This window comes from Hyla sarda, unplaced genomic scaffold, assembly GCF_029499605.1.
Source record: "Hyla sarda isolate aHylSar1 unplaced genomic scaffold, aHylSar1.hap1 scaffold_269, whole genome shotgun sequence".
Lineage (NCBI taxonomy): Eukaryota > Metazoa > Chordata > Amphibia > Anura > Hylidae > Hyla > Hyla sarda.
This window is the reverse complement of record NW_026609385.1, coordinates 289739-313208: the sequence shown is the minus strand read 5'-3', so window position 1 is coordinate 313208 and position 23470 is coordinate 289739. Positions and strand designations below refer to the sequence as shown.

Genomic DNA, 23470 nt, shown 5'->3' with positions numbered 1-23470 from the left:
GGGTGACAGAAAGGTGGAGCGCGGGCGACACTTCTGGTTAATGCGGATTTTACGTCTTGGTCACGTGACAGTACGCACCTTCCGCTCTGACTGTACGATTTCCGGTTTAGAAAACAGGACACAGAGATGGCGCTTGCGAGGTGAGCGACGAGAGACGGACCCCTAAGGGCCAATACCGGGTCTATAGAGCGAAGCCAGAAGGGGTGTGAGCTGCCTAGGGCCCAATGGTGTGTGTGTGTTGGGGGTCCGGTAGAGGATAGATGTGGCCGGTGTGTGTGTGTGTGTGTGTTGGGGGTCCGGTAGAGGATAGATGTGGCCGGTGTGTGTGTGTGTGTGTGTTGGGGGTCCGGTAGAGGATAGATGTGGCCGGTGTGTGTGTGTTGGGGGTCCGGTAGAGGATAGATGTGGCCGGTGTGTGTGTGTGTGTTGGGGGTCCGGTAGAGGATAGATGTGGCCGGTGTGTGTGTGTGTTGGGGGTCCGGTAGAGGATAGATGTGGCCGGTGTGTGTGTGTGTTGGGGGTCCGGTAGAGGATAGATGTGGCCGGTGTGTGTGTGTGTTGGGGGTCCGGTAGAGGATAGATGTGGCCGGTGTGTGTGTGTGTTGGGGGTCCGGTAGAGGATAGATGTGGCCGGTGTGTGTGTGTGTTGGGGGTCCGGTAGAGGATAGATGTGGCCGGTGTGTGTGTGTTGGGGGTCCGGTAGAGGATAGATGTGACCGGTGTGTGTGTGTTTTGGGGGTCCGGTAGAGGATAGATGTGGCCGGTGTGTGTGTGTGTTGGGGGTCCGGTAGAGGATAGATGTGGCCGGTGTGTGTGTGTGTTGGGGGTCCGGTAGAGGATAGATGTGGCCGGTGTGTGTGTGTGTTGGGGGTCCGGTAGAGGATAGATGTGGCCGGTGTGTGTGTGTGTTGGGGGTCCGGTAGAGGATAGATGTGGCCGGTGTGTGTGTGTGTTGGGGGTCCGGTAGAGGATAGATGTGACCGGTGTGTGTGTGTTGGGGGTCCGGTAGAGGATAGATGTGGCCGGTGTGTGTGTGTGTTGGGGGTCCGGTAGAGGATAGATGTGGCCGGTGTGTGTGTGTGCTGGGGGTCCGGTAGAGGATAGATGTGGCCGGTGTGTGTGTGTGTTGGGGGTCCGGTAGAGGATAGATGTGGCCGGTGTGTGTGTGTTGGGGGTCCGGTAGAGGATAGATGTGGCCGGTGTGTGTGTGTGTTGGGGGTCCGGTAGAGGATAGATGTGGCCGGTGTGTGTGTGTGTGTTGGGGGTCCGGTAGAGGATAGATGTGGCCGGTGTGTGTGTGTGTTAAGGGTCCGGTAGAGGATAGATGTGGCCGGTGTGTGTGTGTGTGTGTGTGTGTTGGGGGTCCGGTAGAGGATAGATGTGGCCGGTGTGTGTGTGTGTGTGTGTGTGTTGGGGGTCCGGTAGAGGATAGATGTGGCCGGTGTGTGTGTGTGTGTTGGGGGTCCGGTAGAGGATAGATGTGGCCGGTGTGTGTGTGTGTGTGTTGGGGGTCCGGTAGAGGATAGATGTGGCCGGTGTGTGTGTGTGTGTGTTGGGGGTCCGGTAGAGGATAGATGTGGCCGGTGTGTGTGTGTGTGTGTTGGGGGTCCGGTAGAGGATAGATGTGGCCGGTGTGTGTGTGTTGGGGGTCCGGTAGAGGATAGATGTGGCCGGTGTGTGTGTGTTGGGGGGGTCCGGTAGAGGATAGATGTGGCCGGTGTGTGTGTGTGTGTGTGTGTGTTGGGGGTCCGGTAGAGGATAGATGTGGCCGGTGTGTGTGTGTGTGTGTTGGGGGTCCGGTAGAGGATAGATGTGGCCGGTGTGTGTGTGTGTGTTGGGGGTCCGGTAGAGGATAGATGTGGCCGGTGTGTGTGTGTGTTGGGGGTCCGGTAGAGGATAGATGTGGCCGGTGTGTGTGTGTGTTGGGGGTCCGGTAGAGGATAGATGTGGCCGGTGTGTGTGTGTGTGTGTGTTGGGGGTCCGGTAGAGGATAGATGTGGCCGGTGTGTGTGTGTTGGGGGTCCGGTAGAGGATAGATGTGGCCGGTGTGTGTGTGTGTTGGGGGTCCGGTAGAGGATAGATGTGGCCGGTGTGTGTGTGTGTTGGGGGTCCGGTAGAGGATAGATGTGGCCGGTGTGTGTGTGTTGGGGGTCCGGTAGAGGATAGATGTGGCCGGTGTGTGTGTGTTGGGGGTCCGGTAGAGGATAGATGTGGCCGGTGTGTGTGTGTTGGGGGTCCGGTAGAGGATAGATGTGGCCGGTGTGTGTGTGTGTTGGGGGTCCGGTAGAGGATAGATGTGGCCGGTGTGTGTGTGTTGGGGGGGTCCGGTAGAGGATAGATGTGGCCGGTGTGTGTGTGTGTGTGTGTGTGTGTTGGGGGTCCGGTAGAGGATAGATGTGGCCGGTGTGTGTGTGTGTGTGTGTTGGGGGTCCGGTAGAGGATAGATGTGGCCGGTGTGTGTGTGTGTGTTGGGGGTCCGGTAGAGGATAGATGTGGCCGGTGTGTGTGTGTGTGTTGGGGGTCCGGTAGAGGATAGATGTGGCCGGTGTGTGTGTGTGTGTTGGGGGTCCGGTAGAGGATAGATGTGGCCGGTGTGTGTGTGTGTTGGGGGTCCGGTAGAGGATAGATGTGGCCGGTGTGTGTGTGTTGGGGGTCCGGTAGAGGATAGATGTGGCCGGTGTGTGTGTGTGTTGGGGGTCCGGTAGAGGATAGATGTGGCCGGTGTGTGTGTGTGTTGGGGGTCCGGTAGAGGATAGATGTGGCCGGTGTGTGTGTGTGTTGGGGGTCCGGTAGAGGATAGATGTGGCCGGTGTGTGTGTGGGGGTCCGGTAGAGGATAGATGTGGCCGGTGTGTGTTGGGGGTCCGGTAGAGGATAGATGTGGCCGGTGTGTGTTGGGGGTCCGGTAGAGGATAGATGTGGCCGGTGTGTGTGTGTGTTGGGGGTCCGGTAGAGGATAGATGTGGCCGGTGTGTGTGTGTGTTGGGGGTCCGGTAGAGGATAGATGTGGCCGGTGTGTGTGTGTGTGTGTTGGGGGTCCGGTAGAGGATAGATGTGGCCGGTGTGTGTGTGTGTGTTGGGGGTCCGGTAGAGGATAGATGTGGCCGGTGTGTGTGTGTGTTGGGGGTCCGGTAGAGGATAGATGTGGCCGGTGTGTGTGTGTTGGGGGTCCGGTAGAGGATAGATGTGGCCGGTGTGTGTGTGTTGGGGGTCCGGTAGAGGATAGATGTGGCCGGTGTGTGTGTGTTGGGGGTCCGGTAGAGGATAGATGTGGCCGGTGTGTGTGTGTTGGGGGTCCGGTAGAGGATAGATGTGGCCGGTGTGTGTGTGTTGGGGGTCCGGTAGAGGATAGATGTGGCCGGTGTGTGTGTGTTGGGGGTCCGGTAGAGGATAGATGTGGGCTGTTGGGGGTCCGGTAGAGGATAGATGTGGCCGGTGTGTGTGTGTTGGGGGTCCGGTAGAGGATAGATGTGGCCGGTGTGTGTGTTGGGTGGCCGGTGTGTGTGTGTGTTGGGGGTCCGGTAGAGGATAGATGTGGCCGGTGTGTGTGTGTGTGTGTGTGTGTTGGGGGTCCGGTAGAGGATAGATGTGGCCGGTGTGTGTGTGTTGGGGGTCCGGTAGAGGATAGATGTGGCCGGTGTGTGTGTTGGGGGTCCGGTAGAGGATAGATGTGGCCGGTGTGTGTGTGTGTTGGGGGTCCGGTAGAGGATAGATGTGGCCGGTGTGTGTTGGGGGTCCGGTAGAGGATAGATGTGGCTGGTGTGTGTGTGTGTTGGGGGTCCGGTAGAGGATAGATGTGGCCGGTGTGTGTGTGTGTTGGGGGTCCGGTAGAGGATAGATGTGGCCGGTGTGTGTGTGTGTTGGGGGTCCGGTAGAGGATAGATGTGGCCGGTGTGTGTGTGTGTTGGGGGTCCGGTAGAGGATAGATGTGGCCGGTGTGTGTGTGTGTGTTGGGGGTCCGGTAGAGGATAGATTTGGCCGGTGTGTGTGTGTTGGGGGTCCGGTAGAGGATAGATGTGGCCGGTGTGTGTGTGTGTTGGGGGTCCGGTAGAGGATAGATGTGGCCGGTGTGTGTGTGTGTTGGGGGTCCGGTAGAGGATAGATGTGGCCGGTGTGTGTGTGTGTTGGGGGTCCGGTAGAGGATAGATGTGGCCGGTGTGTGTGTGTTGGGGGTCCGGTAGAGGATAGATGTGGCCGGTGTGTGTGTGTTGGGGGTCCGGTAGAGGATAGATGTGGCCGGTGTGTGTGTGTTGGGGGTCCGGTAGAGGATAGACGTGGCCGGTGTGTGTGTGTTGGGGGTCCGGTAGAGGATAGATGTGGCCGGTGTGTGTGTGTTGGGGGTCCGGTAGAGGATAGATGTGGCCGGTGTGTGTGTGTTGGGGGTCCGGTAGAGGATAGATGTGGCCGGTGTGTGTGTGTTGGGGGTCCGGTAGAGGATAGATGTGGCCGGTGTGTGTGTGTTGGGGGTCCGGTAGAGGATAGATGTGGCCGGTGTGTGTGTGTTGGGGGTCCGGTAGAGGATAGATGTGGCCGGTGTGTGTGTGTTGGGGGTCCGGTAGAGGATAGATGTGGCCGGTGTGTGTGTGTTGGGGGTCCGGTAGAGGATAGATGTGGCCGGTGTGTGTGTGTGTGTTGGGGGTCCGGTAGAGGATAGATGTGGCCGGTGTGTGTGTGTGTGTTGGGGGTCCGGTAGAGGATAGATGTGGCCGGTGTGTGTGTGTGTGTTGGGGGTCCGGTAGAGGATAGATGTGGCCGGTGTGTGTGTGTGTGTTGGGGGTCCGGTAGAGGATAGATGTGGCCGGTGTGTGTGTGTGTGTTGGGGGTCCGGTAGAGGATAGATGTGGCCGGTGTGTGTGTGTGTCGGGGGTCCGGTAGAGGATAGATGTGGCCGGTGTGTGTGTGTGTCGGGGGTCCGGTAGAGGATAGATGTGGCCGGTGTGTGTGTGTGTCGGGGGTCCGGTAGAGGATAGATGTGGCCGGTGTGTGTGTGTTGGGGGGCCGGTAGAGGATAGATGTGGCCGGTGTGTGTGTGTGTTGGGGGTCCGGTAGAGGATAGATGTGACCGGTGTGTGTGTGTTGGGGGTCCGGTAGAGGATAGATGTGGCCGGTGTGTGTGTGTGTTGGGGGTCCGGTAGAGGATAGATGTGGCCGGTGTGTGTGTGTGTTGGGGGTCCGGTAGAGGATAGATGTGGCCGGTGTGTGTGTGTGTTGGGGGTCCGGTAGAGGATAGATGTGGCCGGTGTGTGTGTGTGGGGGTCCGGTAGAGGATAGATGTGGCCGGTGTGTGTGTGTGTGTTGGGGGTCCGGTAGAGGATAGATGTGGCCGGTGTGTGTTGGGGGTCCGGTAGAGGATAGATGTGGCCGGTGTGTGTTGGGGGTCCGGTAGAGGATAGATGTGGCCGGTGTGTGTGTGTGTGTTGGGGGTCCGGTAGAGGATAGATGTGGCCGGTGTGTGTGTGTGTGTGTTGGGGGTCCGGTAGAGGATAGATGTGGCCGGTGTGTGTGTGTGTGTGTGTGTGTGTTGGGGGTCCGGTAGAGGATAGATGTGGCCGGTGTGTGTGTTGGGGGTCCGGTAGAGGATAGATGTGGCCGGTGTGTGTGTTGGGGGTCCGGTAGAGGATAGATGTGGCCGGTGTGTGTGTTGGGGGTCCGGTAGAGGATAGATGTGGCCGGTGTGTGTGTTGGGGGTCCGGTAGAGGATAGATGTGGCCGGTGTGTGTGTGTGTCGGGGGTCCGGTAGAGGATAGATGTGGCCGGTGTGTGTGTGTGTCGGGGGTCCGGTAGAGGATAGATGTGGCCGGTGTGTGTGTGTGTTGGGGGTCCGGTAGAGGATAGATGTGGCCGGTGTGTGTGTGTTGGGGGGCCGGTAGAGGATAGATGTGGCCGGTGTGTGTGTGTGTTGGGGGTCCGGTAGAGGATAGATGTGACCGGTGTGTGTGTGTTGGGGGTCCGGTAGAGGATAGATGTGGCCGGTGTGTGTGTGTGTTGGGGGTCCGGTAGAGGATAGATGTGGCCGGTGTGTGTGTGTGTTGGGGGTCCGGTAGAGGATAGATGTGGCCGGTGTGTGTGTTGGGGGTCCGGTAGAGGATAGATGTGGCCGGTGTGTGTGTGTGTGTTGGGGGTCCGGTAGAGGATAGATGTGGCCGGTGTGTGTTGGGGGTCCGGTAGAGGATAGATGTGGCCGGTGTGTGTTGGGGGTCCGGTAGAGGATAGATGTGGCCGGTGTGTGTGTGTGTGTTGGGGGTCCGGTAGAGGATAGATGTGGCCGGTGTGTGTGTGTGTGTGTTGGGGGTCCGGTAGAGGATAGATGTGGCCGGTGTGTGTGTGTGTGTGTGTGTGTGTTGGGGGTCCGGTAGAGGATAGATGTGGCCGGTGTGTGTGTTGGGGGTCCGGTAGAGGATAGATGTGGCCGGTGTGTGTGTTGGGGGTCCGGTAGAGGATAGATGTGGCCGGTGTGTGTGTTGGGGGTCCGGTAGAGGATAGATGTGGCCGGTGTGTGTGTTGGGGGTCCGGTAGAGGATAGATGTGGCCGGTGTGTGTGTTGGGGGTCCGGTAGAGGATAGATGTGGCCGGTGTGTGTGTGTGTGTGTGTGTTGGGGGTCCGGTAGAGGATAGATGTGGCCGGTGTGTGTGTTGGGGGTCCGGTAGAGGATAGATGTGGCCGGTGTGTGTGTTGGGGGTCCGGTAGAGGATAGATGTGGCCGGTGTGTGTGTTGGGGGTCCGGTAGAGGATAGATGTGGCCGGTGTGTGTGTTGGGGGTCCGGTAGAGGATAGATGTGGCCGGTGTGTGTGTTGGGGGTCCGGTAGAGGATAGATGTGGCCGGTGTGTGTGTGTGTGTGTGTGTTGGGGGTCCGGTAGAGGATAGATGTGGCCGGTGTGTGTGTGCGTTGGGGGTCCGGTAGAGGATAGATGTGGCCGGTGTGTGTGTGCGTTGGGGGTCCGGTAGAGGATAGATGTGGCCGGTGTGTGTGTGTTGGGGGTCCGGTAGAGGATAGATGTGGCCGGTGTGTGTGTGTTGGGGGTCCGGTAGAGGATAGATGTGGCCGGTGTGTGTGTGTTGGGGGTCCGGTAGAGGATAGATGTGGCCGGTGTGTGTGTGTTGGGGGTCCGGTAGAGGATAGATGTGGCCGGTGTGTGTGTTGGGGGTCCGGTAGAGGATAGATGTGGCCGGTGTGTGTGTGTTGGGGGTCCGGTAGAGGATAGATGTGGCTGTTGGGGGTCCGGTAGAGGATAGATGTGGCCGGTGTGTGTGTGTTGGGGGTCCGGTAGAGGATAGATGTGGCCGGTGTGTGTTGGGGGTCCGGTAGAGGATAGATGTGGCCGGTGTGTGTGTGTGTGTGTGTGTGTGTGTGTGTGTTGGGTGGCCGGTGTGTGTGTGTGTTGGGGGTCCGGTAGAGGATAGATGTGGCCGGTGTGTGTGTGTGTGTGTTGGGGGTCCGGTAGAGGATAGATGTGGCCGGTGTGTGTGTGTGTTGGGGGTCCGGTAGAGGATAGATGTGGCCGGTGTGTGTGTGTGTTGGGGGTCCGGTAGAGGATAGATGTGGCCGGTGTGTTGGGGGTCCGGTAGAGGATAGATGTGGCTGGTGTGTGTGTGTGTTGGGGGTCCGGTAGAGGATAGATGTGGCCGGTGTGTGTGTGTGTTGGGGGTCCGGTAGAGGATAGATGTGGCCGGTGTGTGTGTGTGTTGGGGGTCCGGTAGAGGATAGATGTGGCCGGTGTGTGTGTGTGTTGGGGGTCCGGTAGAGGATAGATGTGGCCGGTGTGTGTGTGTGTGTGTGTGTGTTGGGGGTCCGGTAGAGGATAGATTTGGCCGGTGTGTGTGTGTTGGGGGTCCGGTAGAGGATAGATGTGGCCGGTGTGTGTGTGTTAGGGGTCCGGTAGAGGATAGATGTGGCCGGTGTGTGTGTGTTGGGGGTCCGGTAGAGGATAGATGTGGCCGGTGTGTGTGTGTTGGGGGTCCGGTAGAGGATAGATGTGGCCGGTGTGTGTGTGTGTTGGGGGTCCGGTAGAGGATAGATGTGGCCGGTGTGTGTGTGTGTTGGGGGTCCGGTAGAGGATAGATGTGGCCGGTGTGTGTGTGTGTTGGGGGTCCGGTAGAGGATAGATGTGGCCGGTGTGTGTGTGTTGGGGGTCCGGTAGAGGATAGATGTGGCCGGTGTGTGTGTGTTGGGGGTCCGGTAGAGGATAGATGTGGCCGGTGTGTGTGTGTTGGGGGTCCGGTAGAGGATAGATGTGGCCGGTGTGTGTGTGTTGGGGGTCCGGTAGAGGATAGATGTGGCCGGTGTGTGTGTGTTGGGGGTCCGGTAGAGGATAGATGTGGCCGGTGTGTGTGTGTTGGGGGTCCGGTAGAGGATAGATGTGGCCGGTGTGTGTGTGTTGGGGGTCCGGTAGAGGATAGATGTGGCCGGTGTGTGTGTGTGTTGGGGGTCCGGTAGAGGATAGATGTGGCCGGTGTGTGTGTGTGTTGGGGGTCCGGTAGAGGATAGATGTGGCCGGTGTGTGTGTGTGTGTTGGGGGTCCGGTAGAGGATAGATGTGGCCGGTGTGTGTGTGTGTGTTGGGGGTCCGGTAGAGGATAGATGTGGCCGGTGTGTGTGTGTGTGTTGGGGGTCCGGTAGAGGATAGATGTGGCCGGTGTGTGTGTGTGTGTTGGGGGTCCGGTAGAGGATAGATGTGGCCGGTGTGTGTGTGTGTGTTGGGGGTCCGGTAGAGGATAGATGTGGCCGGTGTGTGTGTGTGTTGGGGGTCCGGTAGAGGATAGATGTGGCCGGTGTGTGTGTGTGTTGGGGGTCCGGTAGAGGATAGATGTGGCCGGTGTGTGTGTGTGTTGGGGGTCCGGTAGAGGATAGATGTGGCCGGTGTGTGTGTGTGTGTTGGGGGTCCGGTAGAGGATAGATGTGGCCGGTGTGTGTTGGGGGTCCGGTAGAGGATAGATGTGGCCGGTGTGTGTGTGTGTTGGGGGTCCGGTAGAGGATAGATGTGGCCGGTGTGTGTGTGTGTTGGGGGTCCGGTAGAGGATAGATGTGGCCGGTGTGTGTGTTGGGGGTCCGGTAGAGGATAGATGTGGCCGGTGTGTGTGTTGGGGGTCCGGTAGAGGATAGATGTGGCCGGTGTGTGTGTTGGGGGTCCGGTAGAGGATAGATGTGGCCGGTGTGTGTGTTGGGGGTCCGGTAGAGGATAGATGTGGCCGGTGTGTGTGTTGGGGGTCCGGTAGAGGATAGATGTGGCCGGTGTGTGTGTTGGGGGTCCGGTAGAGGATAGATGTGGCCGGTGTGTGTGTGTGTTGGGGGTCCGGTAGAGGATAGATGTGGCCGGTGTGTGTGTGTTGGGGGTCCGGTAGAGGATAGATGTGGCCGGTGTGTGTGTGTTGGGGGTCCGGTAGAGGATAGATGTGGCCGGTGTGTGTGTGTGTTGGGGGTCCGGTAGAGGATAGATGTGGCCGGTGTGTGTGTGTGTTGGGGGTCCGGTAGAGGATAGATGTGGCCGGTGTGTGTGTGTTGGGGGTCCGGTAGAGGATAGATGTGGCCGGTGTGTGTGTGTTGGGGGTCCGGTAGAGGATAGATGTGGCCGGTGTGTGTGTGTGTGTGTTGGGGGAGTTCGGTAGAGGATAGATGTGGCCGGTGTGTGTGTTGGGGGTCCGGTAGAGGATAGATGTGGCCTGTGTGTGTGTGTGTGTGGGGGTCCGGTAGAGGATAGATGTGGCCGGTGTGTGTGTGTGTGTTGGGGGTCCGGTAGAGGATAGATGTGGCCGGTGTGTGTGTTGGGGGTCCGGTAGAGGATAGATGTGGCCGGTGTGTGTGTGTTGGGGGAGTTCGGTAGAGGATAGATGTGGCCGGTGTGTGTGTGTGTTGGGGGAGTTCGGTAGAGGATAGATGTGGCCGGTGTGTGTGTTGGGGGTCCGGTAGAGGATAGATGTGGCCGGTGTGTGTGTGTTGGGGGTCCGGTAGAGGATAGATGTGGCGGTGTGTGTGTTGGGGGTCCGGTAGAGGATAGATGTGGCGGTGTGTGTGTTTGGGGTCCGGTAGAGGATAGATGTGGCCGGTGTGTGGGTGTGTGTTGGGGGTCCGGTAGAGGATAGATGTGGCGGTGTGTGTGTTGGGGGTCCGGTAGAGGATAGATGTGGCGGTGTGTGTGTTTGGGGTCCGGTAGAGGATAGATGTGGCGGTGTGTGTGTTGGGGGTCCGGTAGAGGATAGATGTGGCGGTGTGTGTGTTGGGGGTCCGGTAGAGGATAGATGTGGCCTGTGTGTGTGTGTTGGGGGTCCGGTAGAGGATAGATGTGGCCGGTGTGTGTGTGTGTGTTGGGGGTCCGGTAGAGGATAGATGTGGCCGGTGTGTGTGTGTTGGGGGTCCGGTAGAGGATAGATGTGGCCGGTGTGTGTGTGTTGGGGGTCCGGTAGAGGATAGATGTGGCCGGTGTGTGTGTTGGGGGTCCGGTAGAGATTAGATGTGGCCTGTGTGTGTGTGTGTTGGGGGTCCGGTAGAGGATAGATGTGGCCGGTGTGTGTGTGTGTGTGTTGGGGGTCCGGTAGAGGATAGATGTGGCGGTGTGTGTGTTGGGGGTCCGGTAGAGGATAGATGTGGCGGTGTGTGTGTTGGGGGTCCGGTAGAGGATAGATGTGGCCGGTGTGTGTGTTGGGGGTCTGGTAGAGGATAGATGTGGCCGGTGTGTGTGTTGGGGGTCCGGTAGAGGATAGATGTGGCCGGTGTGTGTGTGTTGGGGGTCCGGTAGAGGATAGATGTGGCCGGTGTGTGTGTGTGTTGGGGGTCCGGTAGAGGATAGATGTGGCCGGTGTGTGTGTGTGTGTGTTGGGGGTCCGGTAGAGGATAGATGTGGCCGGTGTGTGTGTTGGGGGTCCGGTAGAGGATAGATGTGGCCGGTGTGTGTGTGTGTGTGTTGGGGGTCCGGTAGAGGATAGATGTGGCCGGTGTGTGTGTGTTGGGGGTCCGGTAGAGGATAGATGTGGCCGGTGTGTGTGTGTGTGTGTTGGGGGTCCGGTAGAGGATAGATGTGGCCGGTGTGTGTTGGGGTCCGGGGACCCTTATGTGGTGTTTCGCTATATGACAGTCTTGTCCAGTGAAGTTGATATCATGCTTGTCCGGGACCCCTTACACCATTATTATTGGAGACATTAGGGGCCCCCTGTGCTGCTGATGTGTCAGTAATTCTTCGTCTTCCTCTTCCTTGCAGTTTTTTACCGGCCCCCACCCAGCTTTCCCAGGATCAGCTGGAGGCAGAGGAGAAGCTACATGCTCATAAATCTCGCCAGACTGCGCTGGTGGCATCACGGCGGGAGCCTCCTCCCTATGGGCACCGGAAGGGCTGGGTGCCCCGGACTCTGGAGGTGAGCGGGGGCAGGTGGGCTCCTTGTGGTGTCTGTTCAGTCGCTAGCCTCGGTTTTCTCACTGTCATGTGATCTGTGCAGGATTTCGGTGATGGCGGAGCCTTTCCAGAGATCCATGTGGCTCAGTACCCCCTGGAGATGGGGAGGAAGAAACGAATGTCCAACGCCCTGGCCGTACAGGTGGATGCCGAGGGCAAGATCAAGTATGATGCCATCGCTCGCCAGGGCCAGTCCAAGGATAAGGTGAGAAGCCCCACCCCCTGCGCCCAATCCACCTGCCATCTCATCAGGCGAATATCCAGCTACACAGGAGAGACAGAGGGGAGCGACACAATGTATGACCCCAGGAGCTCACAATCTAATCTCCTATCACATACAATGTATCACTCCCATCATCCCTGACCCCAGGAGCTCACAATCTAATCTCCTATCATACAATGTATCACTCCCATCATCCCTGACCCCAGGAGCTCACAATCTAATCTCCTATCACATACAATGTATCACTCCCATCATCCCTGACCCCAGGAGATCACAATCTAATCTCCTATCATACAATGTATCACTCCCATCATCCCTGACCCCAGGAGCTCACAATCTAATCTCCTATCACATACAATGTATCACTCCCATCATCCCTGACCCCAGGAGCTCACAATCTAATCTCCTATCACATACAATGTATCATCACTCCCATCATCCCTGACCCCAGGAGATCACAATCTAATCTCCTATCATACAATGTATCACTTCCATCATCCCTGACCCCAGGAGATCACAATCTAATCTCCTATCACATACAATGTATCATCACTCCCATCATCCCTGACCCCAGGAGATCACAATCTAATCTCCTATCATACAATGTATCACTTCCATCATCCCTGACCCCAGGAGATCACAATCTAATCTCCTATCGTACAATGTATCATCACTCCCATCATCCCTGACCCCAGGAGCTCACAATCTAATCTCCTATCACATACAATGTATCACTCCCATCATCCCTGACCCCAGGAGCTCACAATCTAATCTCCTATCATACAATGTATCACTCCCATCATCCCTGACCCCAGGAGCTCACAATCTAATCTCCTATCACATACAATGTATCACTCCCATCATCCCTGACCCCAGGAGCTCACAATCTAATCTCCTATCATACAATGTATCACTCCCATCATCCCTGACCCCAGGAGATCACAATCTAATCTCCTATCATACAATGTATCACTCCCATCATCCCTGACCCCAGGAGATCACAATCTAATCTCCTATCATACAATGTATCACTCCCATCATCCCTGACCCCAGGAGATCACAATCTAATCTCCTATCACATACAATGTATCACTCCCATCATCCATGACCCCAGGAGATCACAATCACAACATGATGATCCACTTGTCCTGGTAGATAAAATAAATTCAACCTAAATAGTATGAAATTAGGGTCTTTATTAGTTTCTGCACTTTAGTTTTTCCTCCTCGTCCTATAACAGACTCTTATTTTTCCATCTACAGACCCATATGAGGCTGGTTATTTGCAGGGCCAAGGATACTTTGTAAGTAGAGATGAGCGAACTTACAGTAAACTCGATTCGTCATGAACTTCTCGGCTCAGCAGTTGATGACTTATCCTGCATAAATTAGTTCAGCTTTCAGGTGCTCCGGTGGGCTGGAAAAGGTGGATACATTCCTGTAAGTTCGCTCATCTCTATTTGTAAGGACACCCTTCATTTTTCCATAACTTATGCTCTGAAACAAAAAAATATATATATTTGTGAGGTGAAATTGAAAAAAATGCTAATTTTGGTTTCTTTTTTTTTTTTTGCCATTCACCTTGCATATTATTTTGATACTTTAGGTCGCCTGATTACATGAATACCAAATTTGTTTAGTTTGTCATGTTTTAACCCCTTAAGGACAATGGACGTACTCCTACGCCCCCGTTTCCGAGTCCTTAAGGACCGAGGACGTAGGAGTACGTCCTGTCCATTCCCGGCCCCCCGCCGCTAGCCGGAGGGGAGCCGATGCCTGCTGAAATCGTTCAGCAGGCATCGCGGCATATCGCCCAGGGGGGTCATTATGCCCCCCCATGTCGGCGATGGCTGCAGATCGCTGGACAATTCAGTCCAGCGATCTGCGGCGATTCCGGGTCAATCGGGTCAAGCCAGAGCCTGCAGTGGTGAGGTGGCACCTCACGATCGCCCTGATTCGTCGGCCGGATTCCCGGCCGACCAATCAGGGCGCCTGCTGCGGGTGTCACTCCCGCACCCGCTCCGCCCCTCTTCTGGAGGACGTGAGCGGGTGCGGGACGTGCACCCCTGGTGCTGGGGACCCCGATCCCCGGCGTTTCTGTTGGGATCGGGGCCCCAGGAGCGGCGGCGGGACTGACCTGTGCGGCGATCAAGCAGCAGCAGGAGGTGAGTGACAGCCTCCTGCTGTTGCTTAGCAACAGCTCCCAGCATGCAAAAAGGGCATGCTGGGAGCTGTAGTTATGCAACAGGAGGAGGCAGACCACCACAACTCCCAGCATGCACTTATGGGCATGCTGGGACTTATGGTTTTGCAACAGCTGGAGGCACATTCTTTCTATGGAAAAGTGTACCTTCAGCTGTTGTGTAACTACAACTCCCAGCTTGCACAAACAGCTAAAGTGCATGCTGGGAGTTGTAGTGGTGCATCTGCTGGTTGCATAACTACAACTCCCAGCATGCCTGTTGGCTGTCGGTGACTGCTGAGAGTTGTAGTTTTGCAACAGCTGAAGGCACACTGAGTTAAGTAGCAAACCAGTGTGTCTCCAGCTGTTGCATAACTACAATCCCCAGCCAAAGTAGTATGCCTCCCGCTGTTACATAACTACAACACCCAGCATGTGCTTCCGCTGTCCGTACATGCTGGGGGTTGTAGCTTTTGCAACAGCTGAAGGCACACTGGTTGCAAAACACTGAGTTTGTTGCCAAACTCGGTGTTTCACAACCAGTGTGCCTCCAGCTGTTGCAAAACTACAACTCCCAGCATGCACTGATAGACCGTACATGCTGGGAGTTGTAGTTTTGCAACAGCTGGATGTTTCCCCCCCCCAATGTGAACGTACAGGGTACACTCACATGGGCGGAGGATTACAGTAAGTATCCGGCTGCAAGTTTGAGCTGCAGCAAATTTTCTGTCGCAGCTCAAACTGCCAGCGAGAAAGTATTGTGAACCCTCCGCCCGTGCGACTGTACCCTAAAAACACTACACTACACTACCACAAAATAAAATAAAAAGTAAAAAAACACTACATATACACAGCCCCCCTCCCCAATAAAAATGAAAAACGTCTGGTACGCCACTGTTTCCAAAACGGAGCCTCCAGCTGTTGCAAAACTACAACTCCCAGCATGCACTTATAGACCCTACATGCTGGGAGTTGTAGTTTTGCAACAGCTGGATGTCTCCCCCCCAAATGTGAACGTACAGGGTACACTCACATGGGCGGAGGATTACAGTAAGTATCCGGCTGCAAGTTTGAGCTGCGGCAAATTTTCTGCCGCTGCTCAAACTGCCAGCGAGAAACTACTGTGAACCCCCGCTTGTGCGACTGTACCATAAAAACACTACACTACACTAACACACAATAAAATAAAAAGTAAAAAACACTACATATACACATACCCCTCCCCTCCCCAATAAAAATGAAAAACGTCTGGTACGCCACTGTTTCCAAAATGGAGCCTCCAGCTGTTGCAAAACAACTACTCCCAGTATTACCAGACAGCCACTGACTGTCCAGGCATGCTGGGACTTTAACAGCTGGAGGCACCCTATTTGGGAATCACTAGCGTAGAATGTCCACCCCTATGCTAGTCCCTAATTCAGGCCTCAAATGCGCATGGCGCTCTCACTTTGGAGCCCTGTCGTATTTCAAGTTAACAGTTTAGGGTCACATATGGGGTATCGCCGTACTCGGGAGAAATTGCCTAACAAATTATGGGGGGTATTTTCTGCTATTACCCTTTTTAAAAATCAAAAATTTTTGGGAAACCAACATTTTAGGTAAAAAAATTTTTTTTTTTTTTTTTTTTTTTTTACATATGCAAAAGTTGTGAATCACCTGTAGGGTATTAAGGTTCACTTTACCCCTTTTTACGTTCCCCGAGGGGTCTGGTTTCCAAAATGGTTATGCCATGTGGTTTTTTTTTGCGGTTCTGGCACCATAGGGGCTTCCTAAATGCAGCATGCCCCCAGAGCAAAATTTGCTTTCAAAAAGCCAAATGTGACTCCTTCTCTTCTGAGACCTGTAGTGCGCCAGCAGAGCACTTTTCACCCCCATATGGGGTGTTTTCTGAATCGGTAGAAATTGGGCTTCAAATTTTGGGGGGTATTTTCTGCTATTATCCTTTTTAAAAATGTAACATTTTTGGGAAACCAAGCATTTTAGGGCCGATACAAATACTCTGTGGAGGTTAGGGCAGATAGCCGATAACTTATACTGGAATATCAGTATAAGTTATCGGCTATTTATCCCCCCCTCCCCCCCTGGGGTCCTCCTGAGTCCTGTCACCGCCCTGGCCAGAGACCGACGCTGCCCCATTGCCTCCCCCATTCCCGGTTTTATAATTACCGGTTTCCGAGGTCCGCGCTACTTCTGGCTCCGGCGGTGTCCTCCTGAGCTGTCGCTCTGCGCACTGACGGCGACGTCGCGTTGAGGACGTCACTCGTCATTGCGCAGCGCACAGCGTAACACAGGACGCCGCAGGAGCCAGACGTATTGCGGACCATGGGAACAGGTAATAATAAAACCGGGGATGGAGGATGCAATGGGGCAGCGGCGGCGGTCTCTGGGGGGGGGGGGGGGGGCGTTATCGGCAAGGTAATTGCCGATACCGATAACGTTCCAAATCGTGAATATCAGCTGATATCGGCCAAACCGATAATCGGTCGATTCCCTATTCAATACCTCTCTAGTGTCAGGAGGGAGATGAGGAAGAGAAACAGAGGAAAGAAAGTGGGAAAGGGTAGCTGAAAGGATGAGAGGGTTCAGTATACAGGCGGGTGTAGTAAGAGTGGAAGGCAGTATAAATCCGGTCAGGATGAGAGGAGCGTAAACAAGGGCGCAGCTGGAGGCTATGCACCCTATTAAAAGACTTTATCTTTTTTTATCATGGACACCATGGCTTGTTGGCAAACTTATATGTGGCTTTAGGCCATCACAAAGCTTTCTCAACCACTGTAGATTGAAGTGTGTCCAGCTGAACCCTGGTGTCCTGGAGAGCCTGAAGAAAGTAGGGGGAAGGGTCTTGTTGGTGAGCGAATGTCAACCTCTGAAGTTTAACACTTGTTGAGTCCCGGTCTGATAACGCTTAATCCCAGTCACTAAATAATATGACCTCGGATAAATGATTTATGTGCTAATCATACCCACTTGGGATCAGTCAGCTCTAGCATTCGCTCCAAAATAAGTAAGGACCTCCTCAAGTTATTTCACTCAGGGCATTGTCAGGAGCGACTCATTAAGCCGCCACGGGAAGGGAAAAGAGAGGGGACTCCTAAAATTAAGTCCTGATCGGACCATGCTGACGGCACATGACTGGCATAAAGCAACTGTGGTAGGGTACAAGTATTAGTCAGAATCCAGTCTATTCTGGAATAATGACGCTGGGCAGGAGAATAATACGAGTAGCCACGGGCACTCCCATTATGCTCACGCCACACATCCACCAAGGAACACTCAGTAAAGAGGGAAGATAAATTGTTGTTGCGTCCCTGACCTGCGAAACGGGGGCAGTATTAGAGCGATCCAGCTTACCATTAAAGTCTCCAGCCCAAATCAAAGCGTCATAGGTCAGGGAGGCAAGAGTACCACAGAGGCTCTGCAAAAAAGAGAAAAGGAGAATTGGTGGGTGCATAAGAGTTAACAAGGCATTGAGTTTTATCATACAAGGACCCCTGGAATATATCTGCCATCCGAATTAGCATGAACGTCCCGAACCTGAAAAGGAAAGTAGTTATGTCAAAGGGTCATAACGCCCCGACACTTAGAAACATAAGACATATAAAGGCGAGAGTATCAAACCGAGGCTTGGATTCATTAGTAAAATGAGTCTCCTGAAGACAGATAGCATCTAACTTTAAGCAGGCATAGTCCTGAAAAGCTTTCCCCTGTTTATGTGGGGAATTATATCCCCGCACATTATGGGATATCACCTTACTCATGATAACATACAGGCAAGCTGAAAGACCAGAGCAATAAGAACTGTGGGGTAGCAGGCAGTATTACTAAGGTATAAAGCCATGGGCGTAAGATACAATACATGTACCAACACAAAAAAACTGCCAAAAAAATACAAAAACACAACAAAACAATGAATCAGGAAAGACAGACCACATTATATCGTGGACCATCCTACTTCCACCAACCTAAAGTGCAGAGGGACGTGGTGGTCTGAGCCGGAATCACCCCAGCAAACCATAAAAAAGTCAGATGCAAGATAATCCAAGAAAAATAATAAAGTGAAGGGCGAAGGCAGAATGCCAAGATATAAGAAGAAAAAAAGAACAGAAAAGAAGCTATGAATGCAGAAAGAGGAAAAAGGGAAACCACAAGAAAAGATTAGAGAGAAGAAAAAAGGGGGAGATTGAGGGCGAAGAAAAATAGGGAGATAAAGAGAGAGCAAAGACGAAAAGGAGAAGGGAGAAAAACAAGTGATGGGAAAGAAAAAGGGAGAAAAAAAGAAAACGAGAGAAAAGGGTATCGGTAAGGACAAAGAGAGAAGAGAAGACCCAGAAAGGTAAATAACCAAACAGAAAGGCAGAAAAGGAAAACCAGTGGGAATAATATAAAAGAAGACAAGGTGATGTCCTGCACAGACTCTCCTCCCAGGAAGCCCTGGACCAAGCAAACAACCAGCAATGAGGAGGCCTGGGAGGTATGAAGAGGGGGTAGTTCACATGGCAGCTGGATAGTGTCCTATTCAAATCAAGCAGTAATGGAGGATGTCATCAGGGATGAAAAGAGAGGCCTCATGTAGTAGCAAGAGGTACCCTCACGGAGGGGCAGCATCCATCCTCTGAGGGTGATGATTGCATCCTTGACCACCAGAGTCCAGGTCCTGATCGGGTACCCTGCTCTCTGTGGGAATGGTGACGTGTCTACGAGGGCTATTCGCTCTTTAGTCAGAGCATCCCGAAAAGGGAAACCCCCCACCGGTATTTGACACCCTCCCATTGGGTGAAAGTCACCGCGTCAGGCAAAAGTGGTGGGTGCCAGATGAGGGTACAAATGTACAGGGGGGGGGGGGGCCATGCCTGGGAGCACAGGGGTATCCCTGGCGGATTGCAATAACACATCTCTCACCTCTGGATAGTGCAGTTTAAGGACAACATCCTTTGGCACCTTGGGGTTCTTGGGCCTGGCGAGGGCCCTATGGATTCTATCAAAATCTCCGGCTCCAGCTGAGGCGCCATTTCATAGAATAAAGCAGACCGTCTTAAGTCTACAATCTCTTCCGGAAGGCCTGAGTCTCAACTTCGCCCATCTGGACCGATTCTCGAGATCTTCCAGTTTCAGCTCCAGGGCTTGAAGCTGGGCTGCGTGGTCATCCAGATCATGGCGGTCAGCTTCCACAGCATCGGTTAATTCATCCAATTTAGCTTCCGACTCAGCTACATGCTGGCCCAAGTCCTGCAGCTGTGTAGAGATATCTGATACACCCCGCCGGGGTTAATTCCTCCTCTGCAGGAGCATCCTCCCCATCTGAGTGCTGAGCGGGAGGCGGCCATCTTTGTGCTAGGCCCCAATCTAAAGATGTCTGGAATTGACTGGGACAAGTGCCGGGTAAGCTTCTGGTTCTTCTTTTTATGGGTGCAGGACATGTTCCTCTCCACGCAGAATCTGCCAGATAGGAGCCGATTTCGGCGCTTAGAAGGGCATAAAGGTTTTGGTCAGCGCGGAGCTCAGATCAGGTGCTGCCTGTCCGTGAGCTGCACCTCCAGGAGATCACAATCTAATCTCCTATCATACAATGTATCACTCCCATCATCCCTGACCCCAGGAGATCACAATCTAACCTCCTATCACATACAATGTATCACTCCCATCATCCCTGACCCCAGGAGCTCACAATCTAATCTCCTATCATACAATGTATCACTCTCATCATCCCTGACCCCAGGAGATCACAATCTAATCTCCTATCACATACAATGTATCACTCCCATCATCCCTGACCCCAGGAGATCACAATCTAATCTCCTATCACATACAATGTATCACTCCCATCATCCCTGACCCCAGGAGCTCACAATCTAATCTCCTATCATACAATGTATCACTCTCATCATCCCTGACCCCAGGAGCTCACAATCTAATCTCCTATCATATACAATGTATCACTCCCATCATCCCTGACCCCAGGAGATCACAATCTAATCTCCTATCACATACAATGTATCACTCCCATCATCCCTGACCCCAGGAGCTCACAATCTAATCTCCTATCATACAATGTATCACTCCCATCATCCCTGACCCCAGGAGCTCACAATCTAATCTCCTATCATACAATGTATCACTCCCATCATCCCTGACCCCAGGAGCTCACAATCTAATCTCCTATCATACAATGTATCACTCCCATCATCCCTGACCCCAGGAGATCACAATCTAATCTCCTATCATACAATGTATCACTCCCATCATCCCTGACCCCAGGAGATCACAATCTAATCTCCTATCATACAATGTATCACTCCCATCATCCCTGACCTCAAGAACTCACAATCTAATCTCCTATCATACAATGTATCACTCCCATCATCCCATGTTTTCCTTTCTCGCTCCTCAGGTCATATTCAGTAAATACACGGATCTGGTTCCTAAGGAGGTGATGGATGAAGACGACCCGGATCTGCAGCGTCCGGATGAGGAGGCCGTACGAGAGGTATGGGGAGGATGGTTTACCCAGTGTTGTGATATCTCTGATGGACTCAGGGGGCGCCACTTATGCTGCTTATCCCCCGATGACCGGATTCTCCCTTTTATCTTCCAGCTGACAGAGAAGACCCGCCAGGCCTTGGATAAAGCTGTGTCACAGAAGATTGCGGCGGCCATGCCAGTGCGGGCAGCAGACAAGCTGGCTCCTGCCCAGTACATCCGGTGAGTGGCCCTGGTGGTACTGTGGGGGAGGGGATTAGTTGGGTCATCCCCATGGTGATCACATGTCTTTCTCTCAGGTACACACCTTCTCAGCAGGGGGTGGCGTTTAACTCTGGGGCCAAGCAGAGAGTCATCAGAATGGTGGAGATGCAGAAAGACCCCATGGAGCCGCCGCGCTTTAAGTGAGTACTGGAGGGTGACGGGGAGCAAGGAGGCGAGACGGAGGATGGGGGGGTGATGGGGAACGGGGGGGTGATGGGGAACGGGAGGGAGGAGGTGGGAGGGAGAATGATGAGGGGAGGGAGTATGATTGGGGGGGGGTAATGGGAGGGGCAAGGTGGAGGGCGGGGGGTAATGGGAGGGTGAATGGGAGGTAGGAGAAGGTGGGAGGGATTCTGATGCTTTTGTCTTATCTCAGGATCAACAAGAAGATCCCTCGAGGACCCCCGTCCCCTCCAGCACCTGTCATGCATTCTCCTAGCAGGAAGGTAAGGGCCCCCTAAAGCTTCTGTATCTTATAGGGAGACAAATGTCGCCCCCTGCTGATAGTGGTAGGGCCTGCGGATGGCTACTTATGTCTTGTGCTGCAGGTTTGGCACAGTGTATCAGCCGATCATAGCGGTGGGGAGGCCCCCACCAATAGATTGTCAGGTGACCCTTCACTTCCTCTTATATAAAGTAAAACCTAATTGACTCATTTAGCGTGGGGGTCCGCGTGCCCCCATCCCCCTGGGATATTGATGTGGTGTCTGTTCTTTGCAGATGACAGTGAAAGAGCAGCAGGAATGGAAGATCCCACCGTGTATATCCAACTGGAAGAACGCCAAGGTAAGTGGCGGAGGTCCCTCGCTTCGTCCTACTATATGTCCGTCCATCATGGTGCGGTGTCATGTGACCATTGCACTGCTCTCCACAGGGTTACACCATCCCCCTGGACAAGCGTCTGGCTGCTGACGGACGAGGGCTGCAGACCGTCCACATTAACGAGAACTTCGCCAAACTGGCCGAGGCGCTATACATTGCAGACAGGAAGGTGAGACCCCTGGCATGGCGCCAATCTCCGGCCCGTCCTCCCCGGCCACTGAGGAACCTGCTGTGTTTTTTTAGGCCAGAGAAGCCGTAGAGATGAGAGCGCAGGTGGAGAGGAAGATGGCGCAGAAGGAAAAGGAGAAGAAGGAAGAGAAACTGCGGGAGCTGGCGCAGATTGCACGAGAGCGCAGAGCTGGGATTAAGTCTCATGCGGAGAAGGGTGAGCAGGGAGGGGGGTGTAGGGGTCCGAGGGGCCGCACTAATTATCCACGTGTCTAACCCGATGTATCCTGGGTGCAGAGGACAACGAAGCCAGAGAGCGTGACGAGATCAGAGACACCAGACGGAAAGAGCGGCAGCACGAGCGTAACCTGTCCAGAGCGGCTCCAGATAAGAGGTGAGCTGCCTGTCACCTGACTCTGGGGGGCGCTGTCTGTGAGCTGCGATGTCACTTCTGACCCTTCACTGTCTGCCAGGTCCAAGCTACAGAGGAACGAGGACAGAGACATCAGCGAGCAGATCGCCCTAGGAATCCCGAGCCAGCGGCCGTCCGGAGAGATTCAGTACGATCAGCGGCTCTTCAATCAGAGCAGGGTACGAGCACTGGGGGGGCCACAACAAGACCTGAACTGTGAGGGGCCCCAGGTGGTGGAGCGTCCTCTCCACAGTGACAGGCTCCGGATTTTGCTTCTCCTGTGACTGTGATGTCTCTGCAGGGTCTGGACAGTGGTTTTGCGGGCGGAGAGGACGAGACGTATAACGTGTATTCTCAGCCATGGAGGAGCAGCAAGGAAATGGCGCAGACCATCTACCGGCCCAAGAACAACGATGCCGATACGTACGGCACCGACATCGACACCCTGATGAAGACCAACAGGTGAGGTGACCCGACCGCAGGGTGATAAGTGGCGCCTTATACTCATGCTGTTAACCCCTTGTTACCGAATCGCTCTCCCCAGGTTTGTCCCGGACAAAGACTTCTCGGGCTCGGACCGTAAGCAGCGCAGGGAGGGCCCGGTGCAGTTTGAGGAGGATCCCTTCGGTTTGGATAAATTCTTGGAAGAGGCTAAACAGCACGGCGGCTCTAAGCGCCCCTCTGACAGCGGCCGCACCAAAGAGCATGACCATGAGGGCAAGAAGCGCAGGAAGGAGTGAGGGGCCCTTATACAAGGACTGTGAACCCCCTGCAGACGGGGCCCTAACAGTAGCTGGGGGGGGGGGGGAATTGTACATAAATGACTCTCTGTATATATGAAGTGCAGGCATTGGCCCTAAAAGACCCCAGGACCCGTACTGACTCCATCACTTCCCTCGTATACAATGTGTCTCTGGTTTTTCATCCCCCTCCCCCGTAGGACGCTCGGATCACGGACGAGAAGATTTGGAGTTTTCTTCTATTTTCTGTTTTTATTTAAACTTTTAAAATAAAAATGGTAAATCTGGTGTTGGCTGTTCTGAGATGTGCACTACATGTCCCAGCATTCTGTGTGCTCTGTCTGGTATCTCCAAGAGGGGCCCCTCTGGGGTCTGGTGCCGGCAGGAGGGGGAGGGGGGGGGGTCGGTGTTCCCAATTTGTGTCGTATTAGATATTATAAAAACAGTTGTCAGCTGCCCCACCAACAAATCACAGGGCGGATTTAAAAAAAAATAAATAAAGCTGCACTACATGTCCCAGCATTCCCTGCGCTCGTCTGGTCTCTCTAGGAGCATGCTTTAATGTCTGGTATCCACGGGGGGCGCTCTAATGTATTGGGGCCTCCAATCTGAGTCCTGACTGAAATATTACAGAACAGTGAGTGTCCCCCAATAACCAATTACAGAGCTGATAAAAACAATTACTTCAATCTGCGCTGTGATTGGCTGCTCAGAACAGATGTCACGATTCATTTGTCCCGGATGGAATAATCCCAGCTGTCACGTGCTCGGCTGTAATGGAAAGAGGCCGCTCACGTGACC

The 23470-nt window shown here is 54.2% G+C and overlaps 1 protein-coding gene across 1 annotated transcript; it reads left to right on the top strand.

Moving 5' to 3' along the window:
* The first annotated feature begins 2 nt into the window (after window positions 1-2).
* Window positions 3-22957, top strand: SNW1 (SNW domain containing 1). The gene is made up of 14 exons (XM_056553284.1): window positions 3-140; window positions 11191-11344; window positions 11426-11587; window positions 20175-20270; window positions 20379-20485; window positions 20563-20667; window positions 20904-20973; window positions 21248-21313; window positions 21402-21518; window positions 21593-21734; window positions 21815-21911; window positions 21991-22108; window positions 22231-22391; window positions 22474-22957. The coding sequence occupies exons 1-14, from the start codon at window positions 127-129 to the stop codon at window positions 22667-22669; spliced, it is 1605 nt and encodes a 534-aa protein (XP_056409259.1). The 5' UTR covers window positions 3-126; the 3' UTR covers window positions 22670-22957.
* The last annotated feature ends 513 nt before the right edge of the window (window positions 22958-23470 follow it).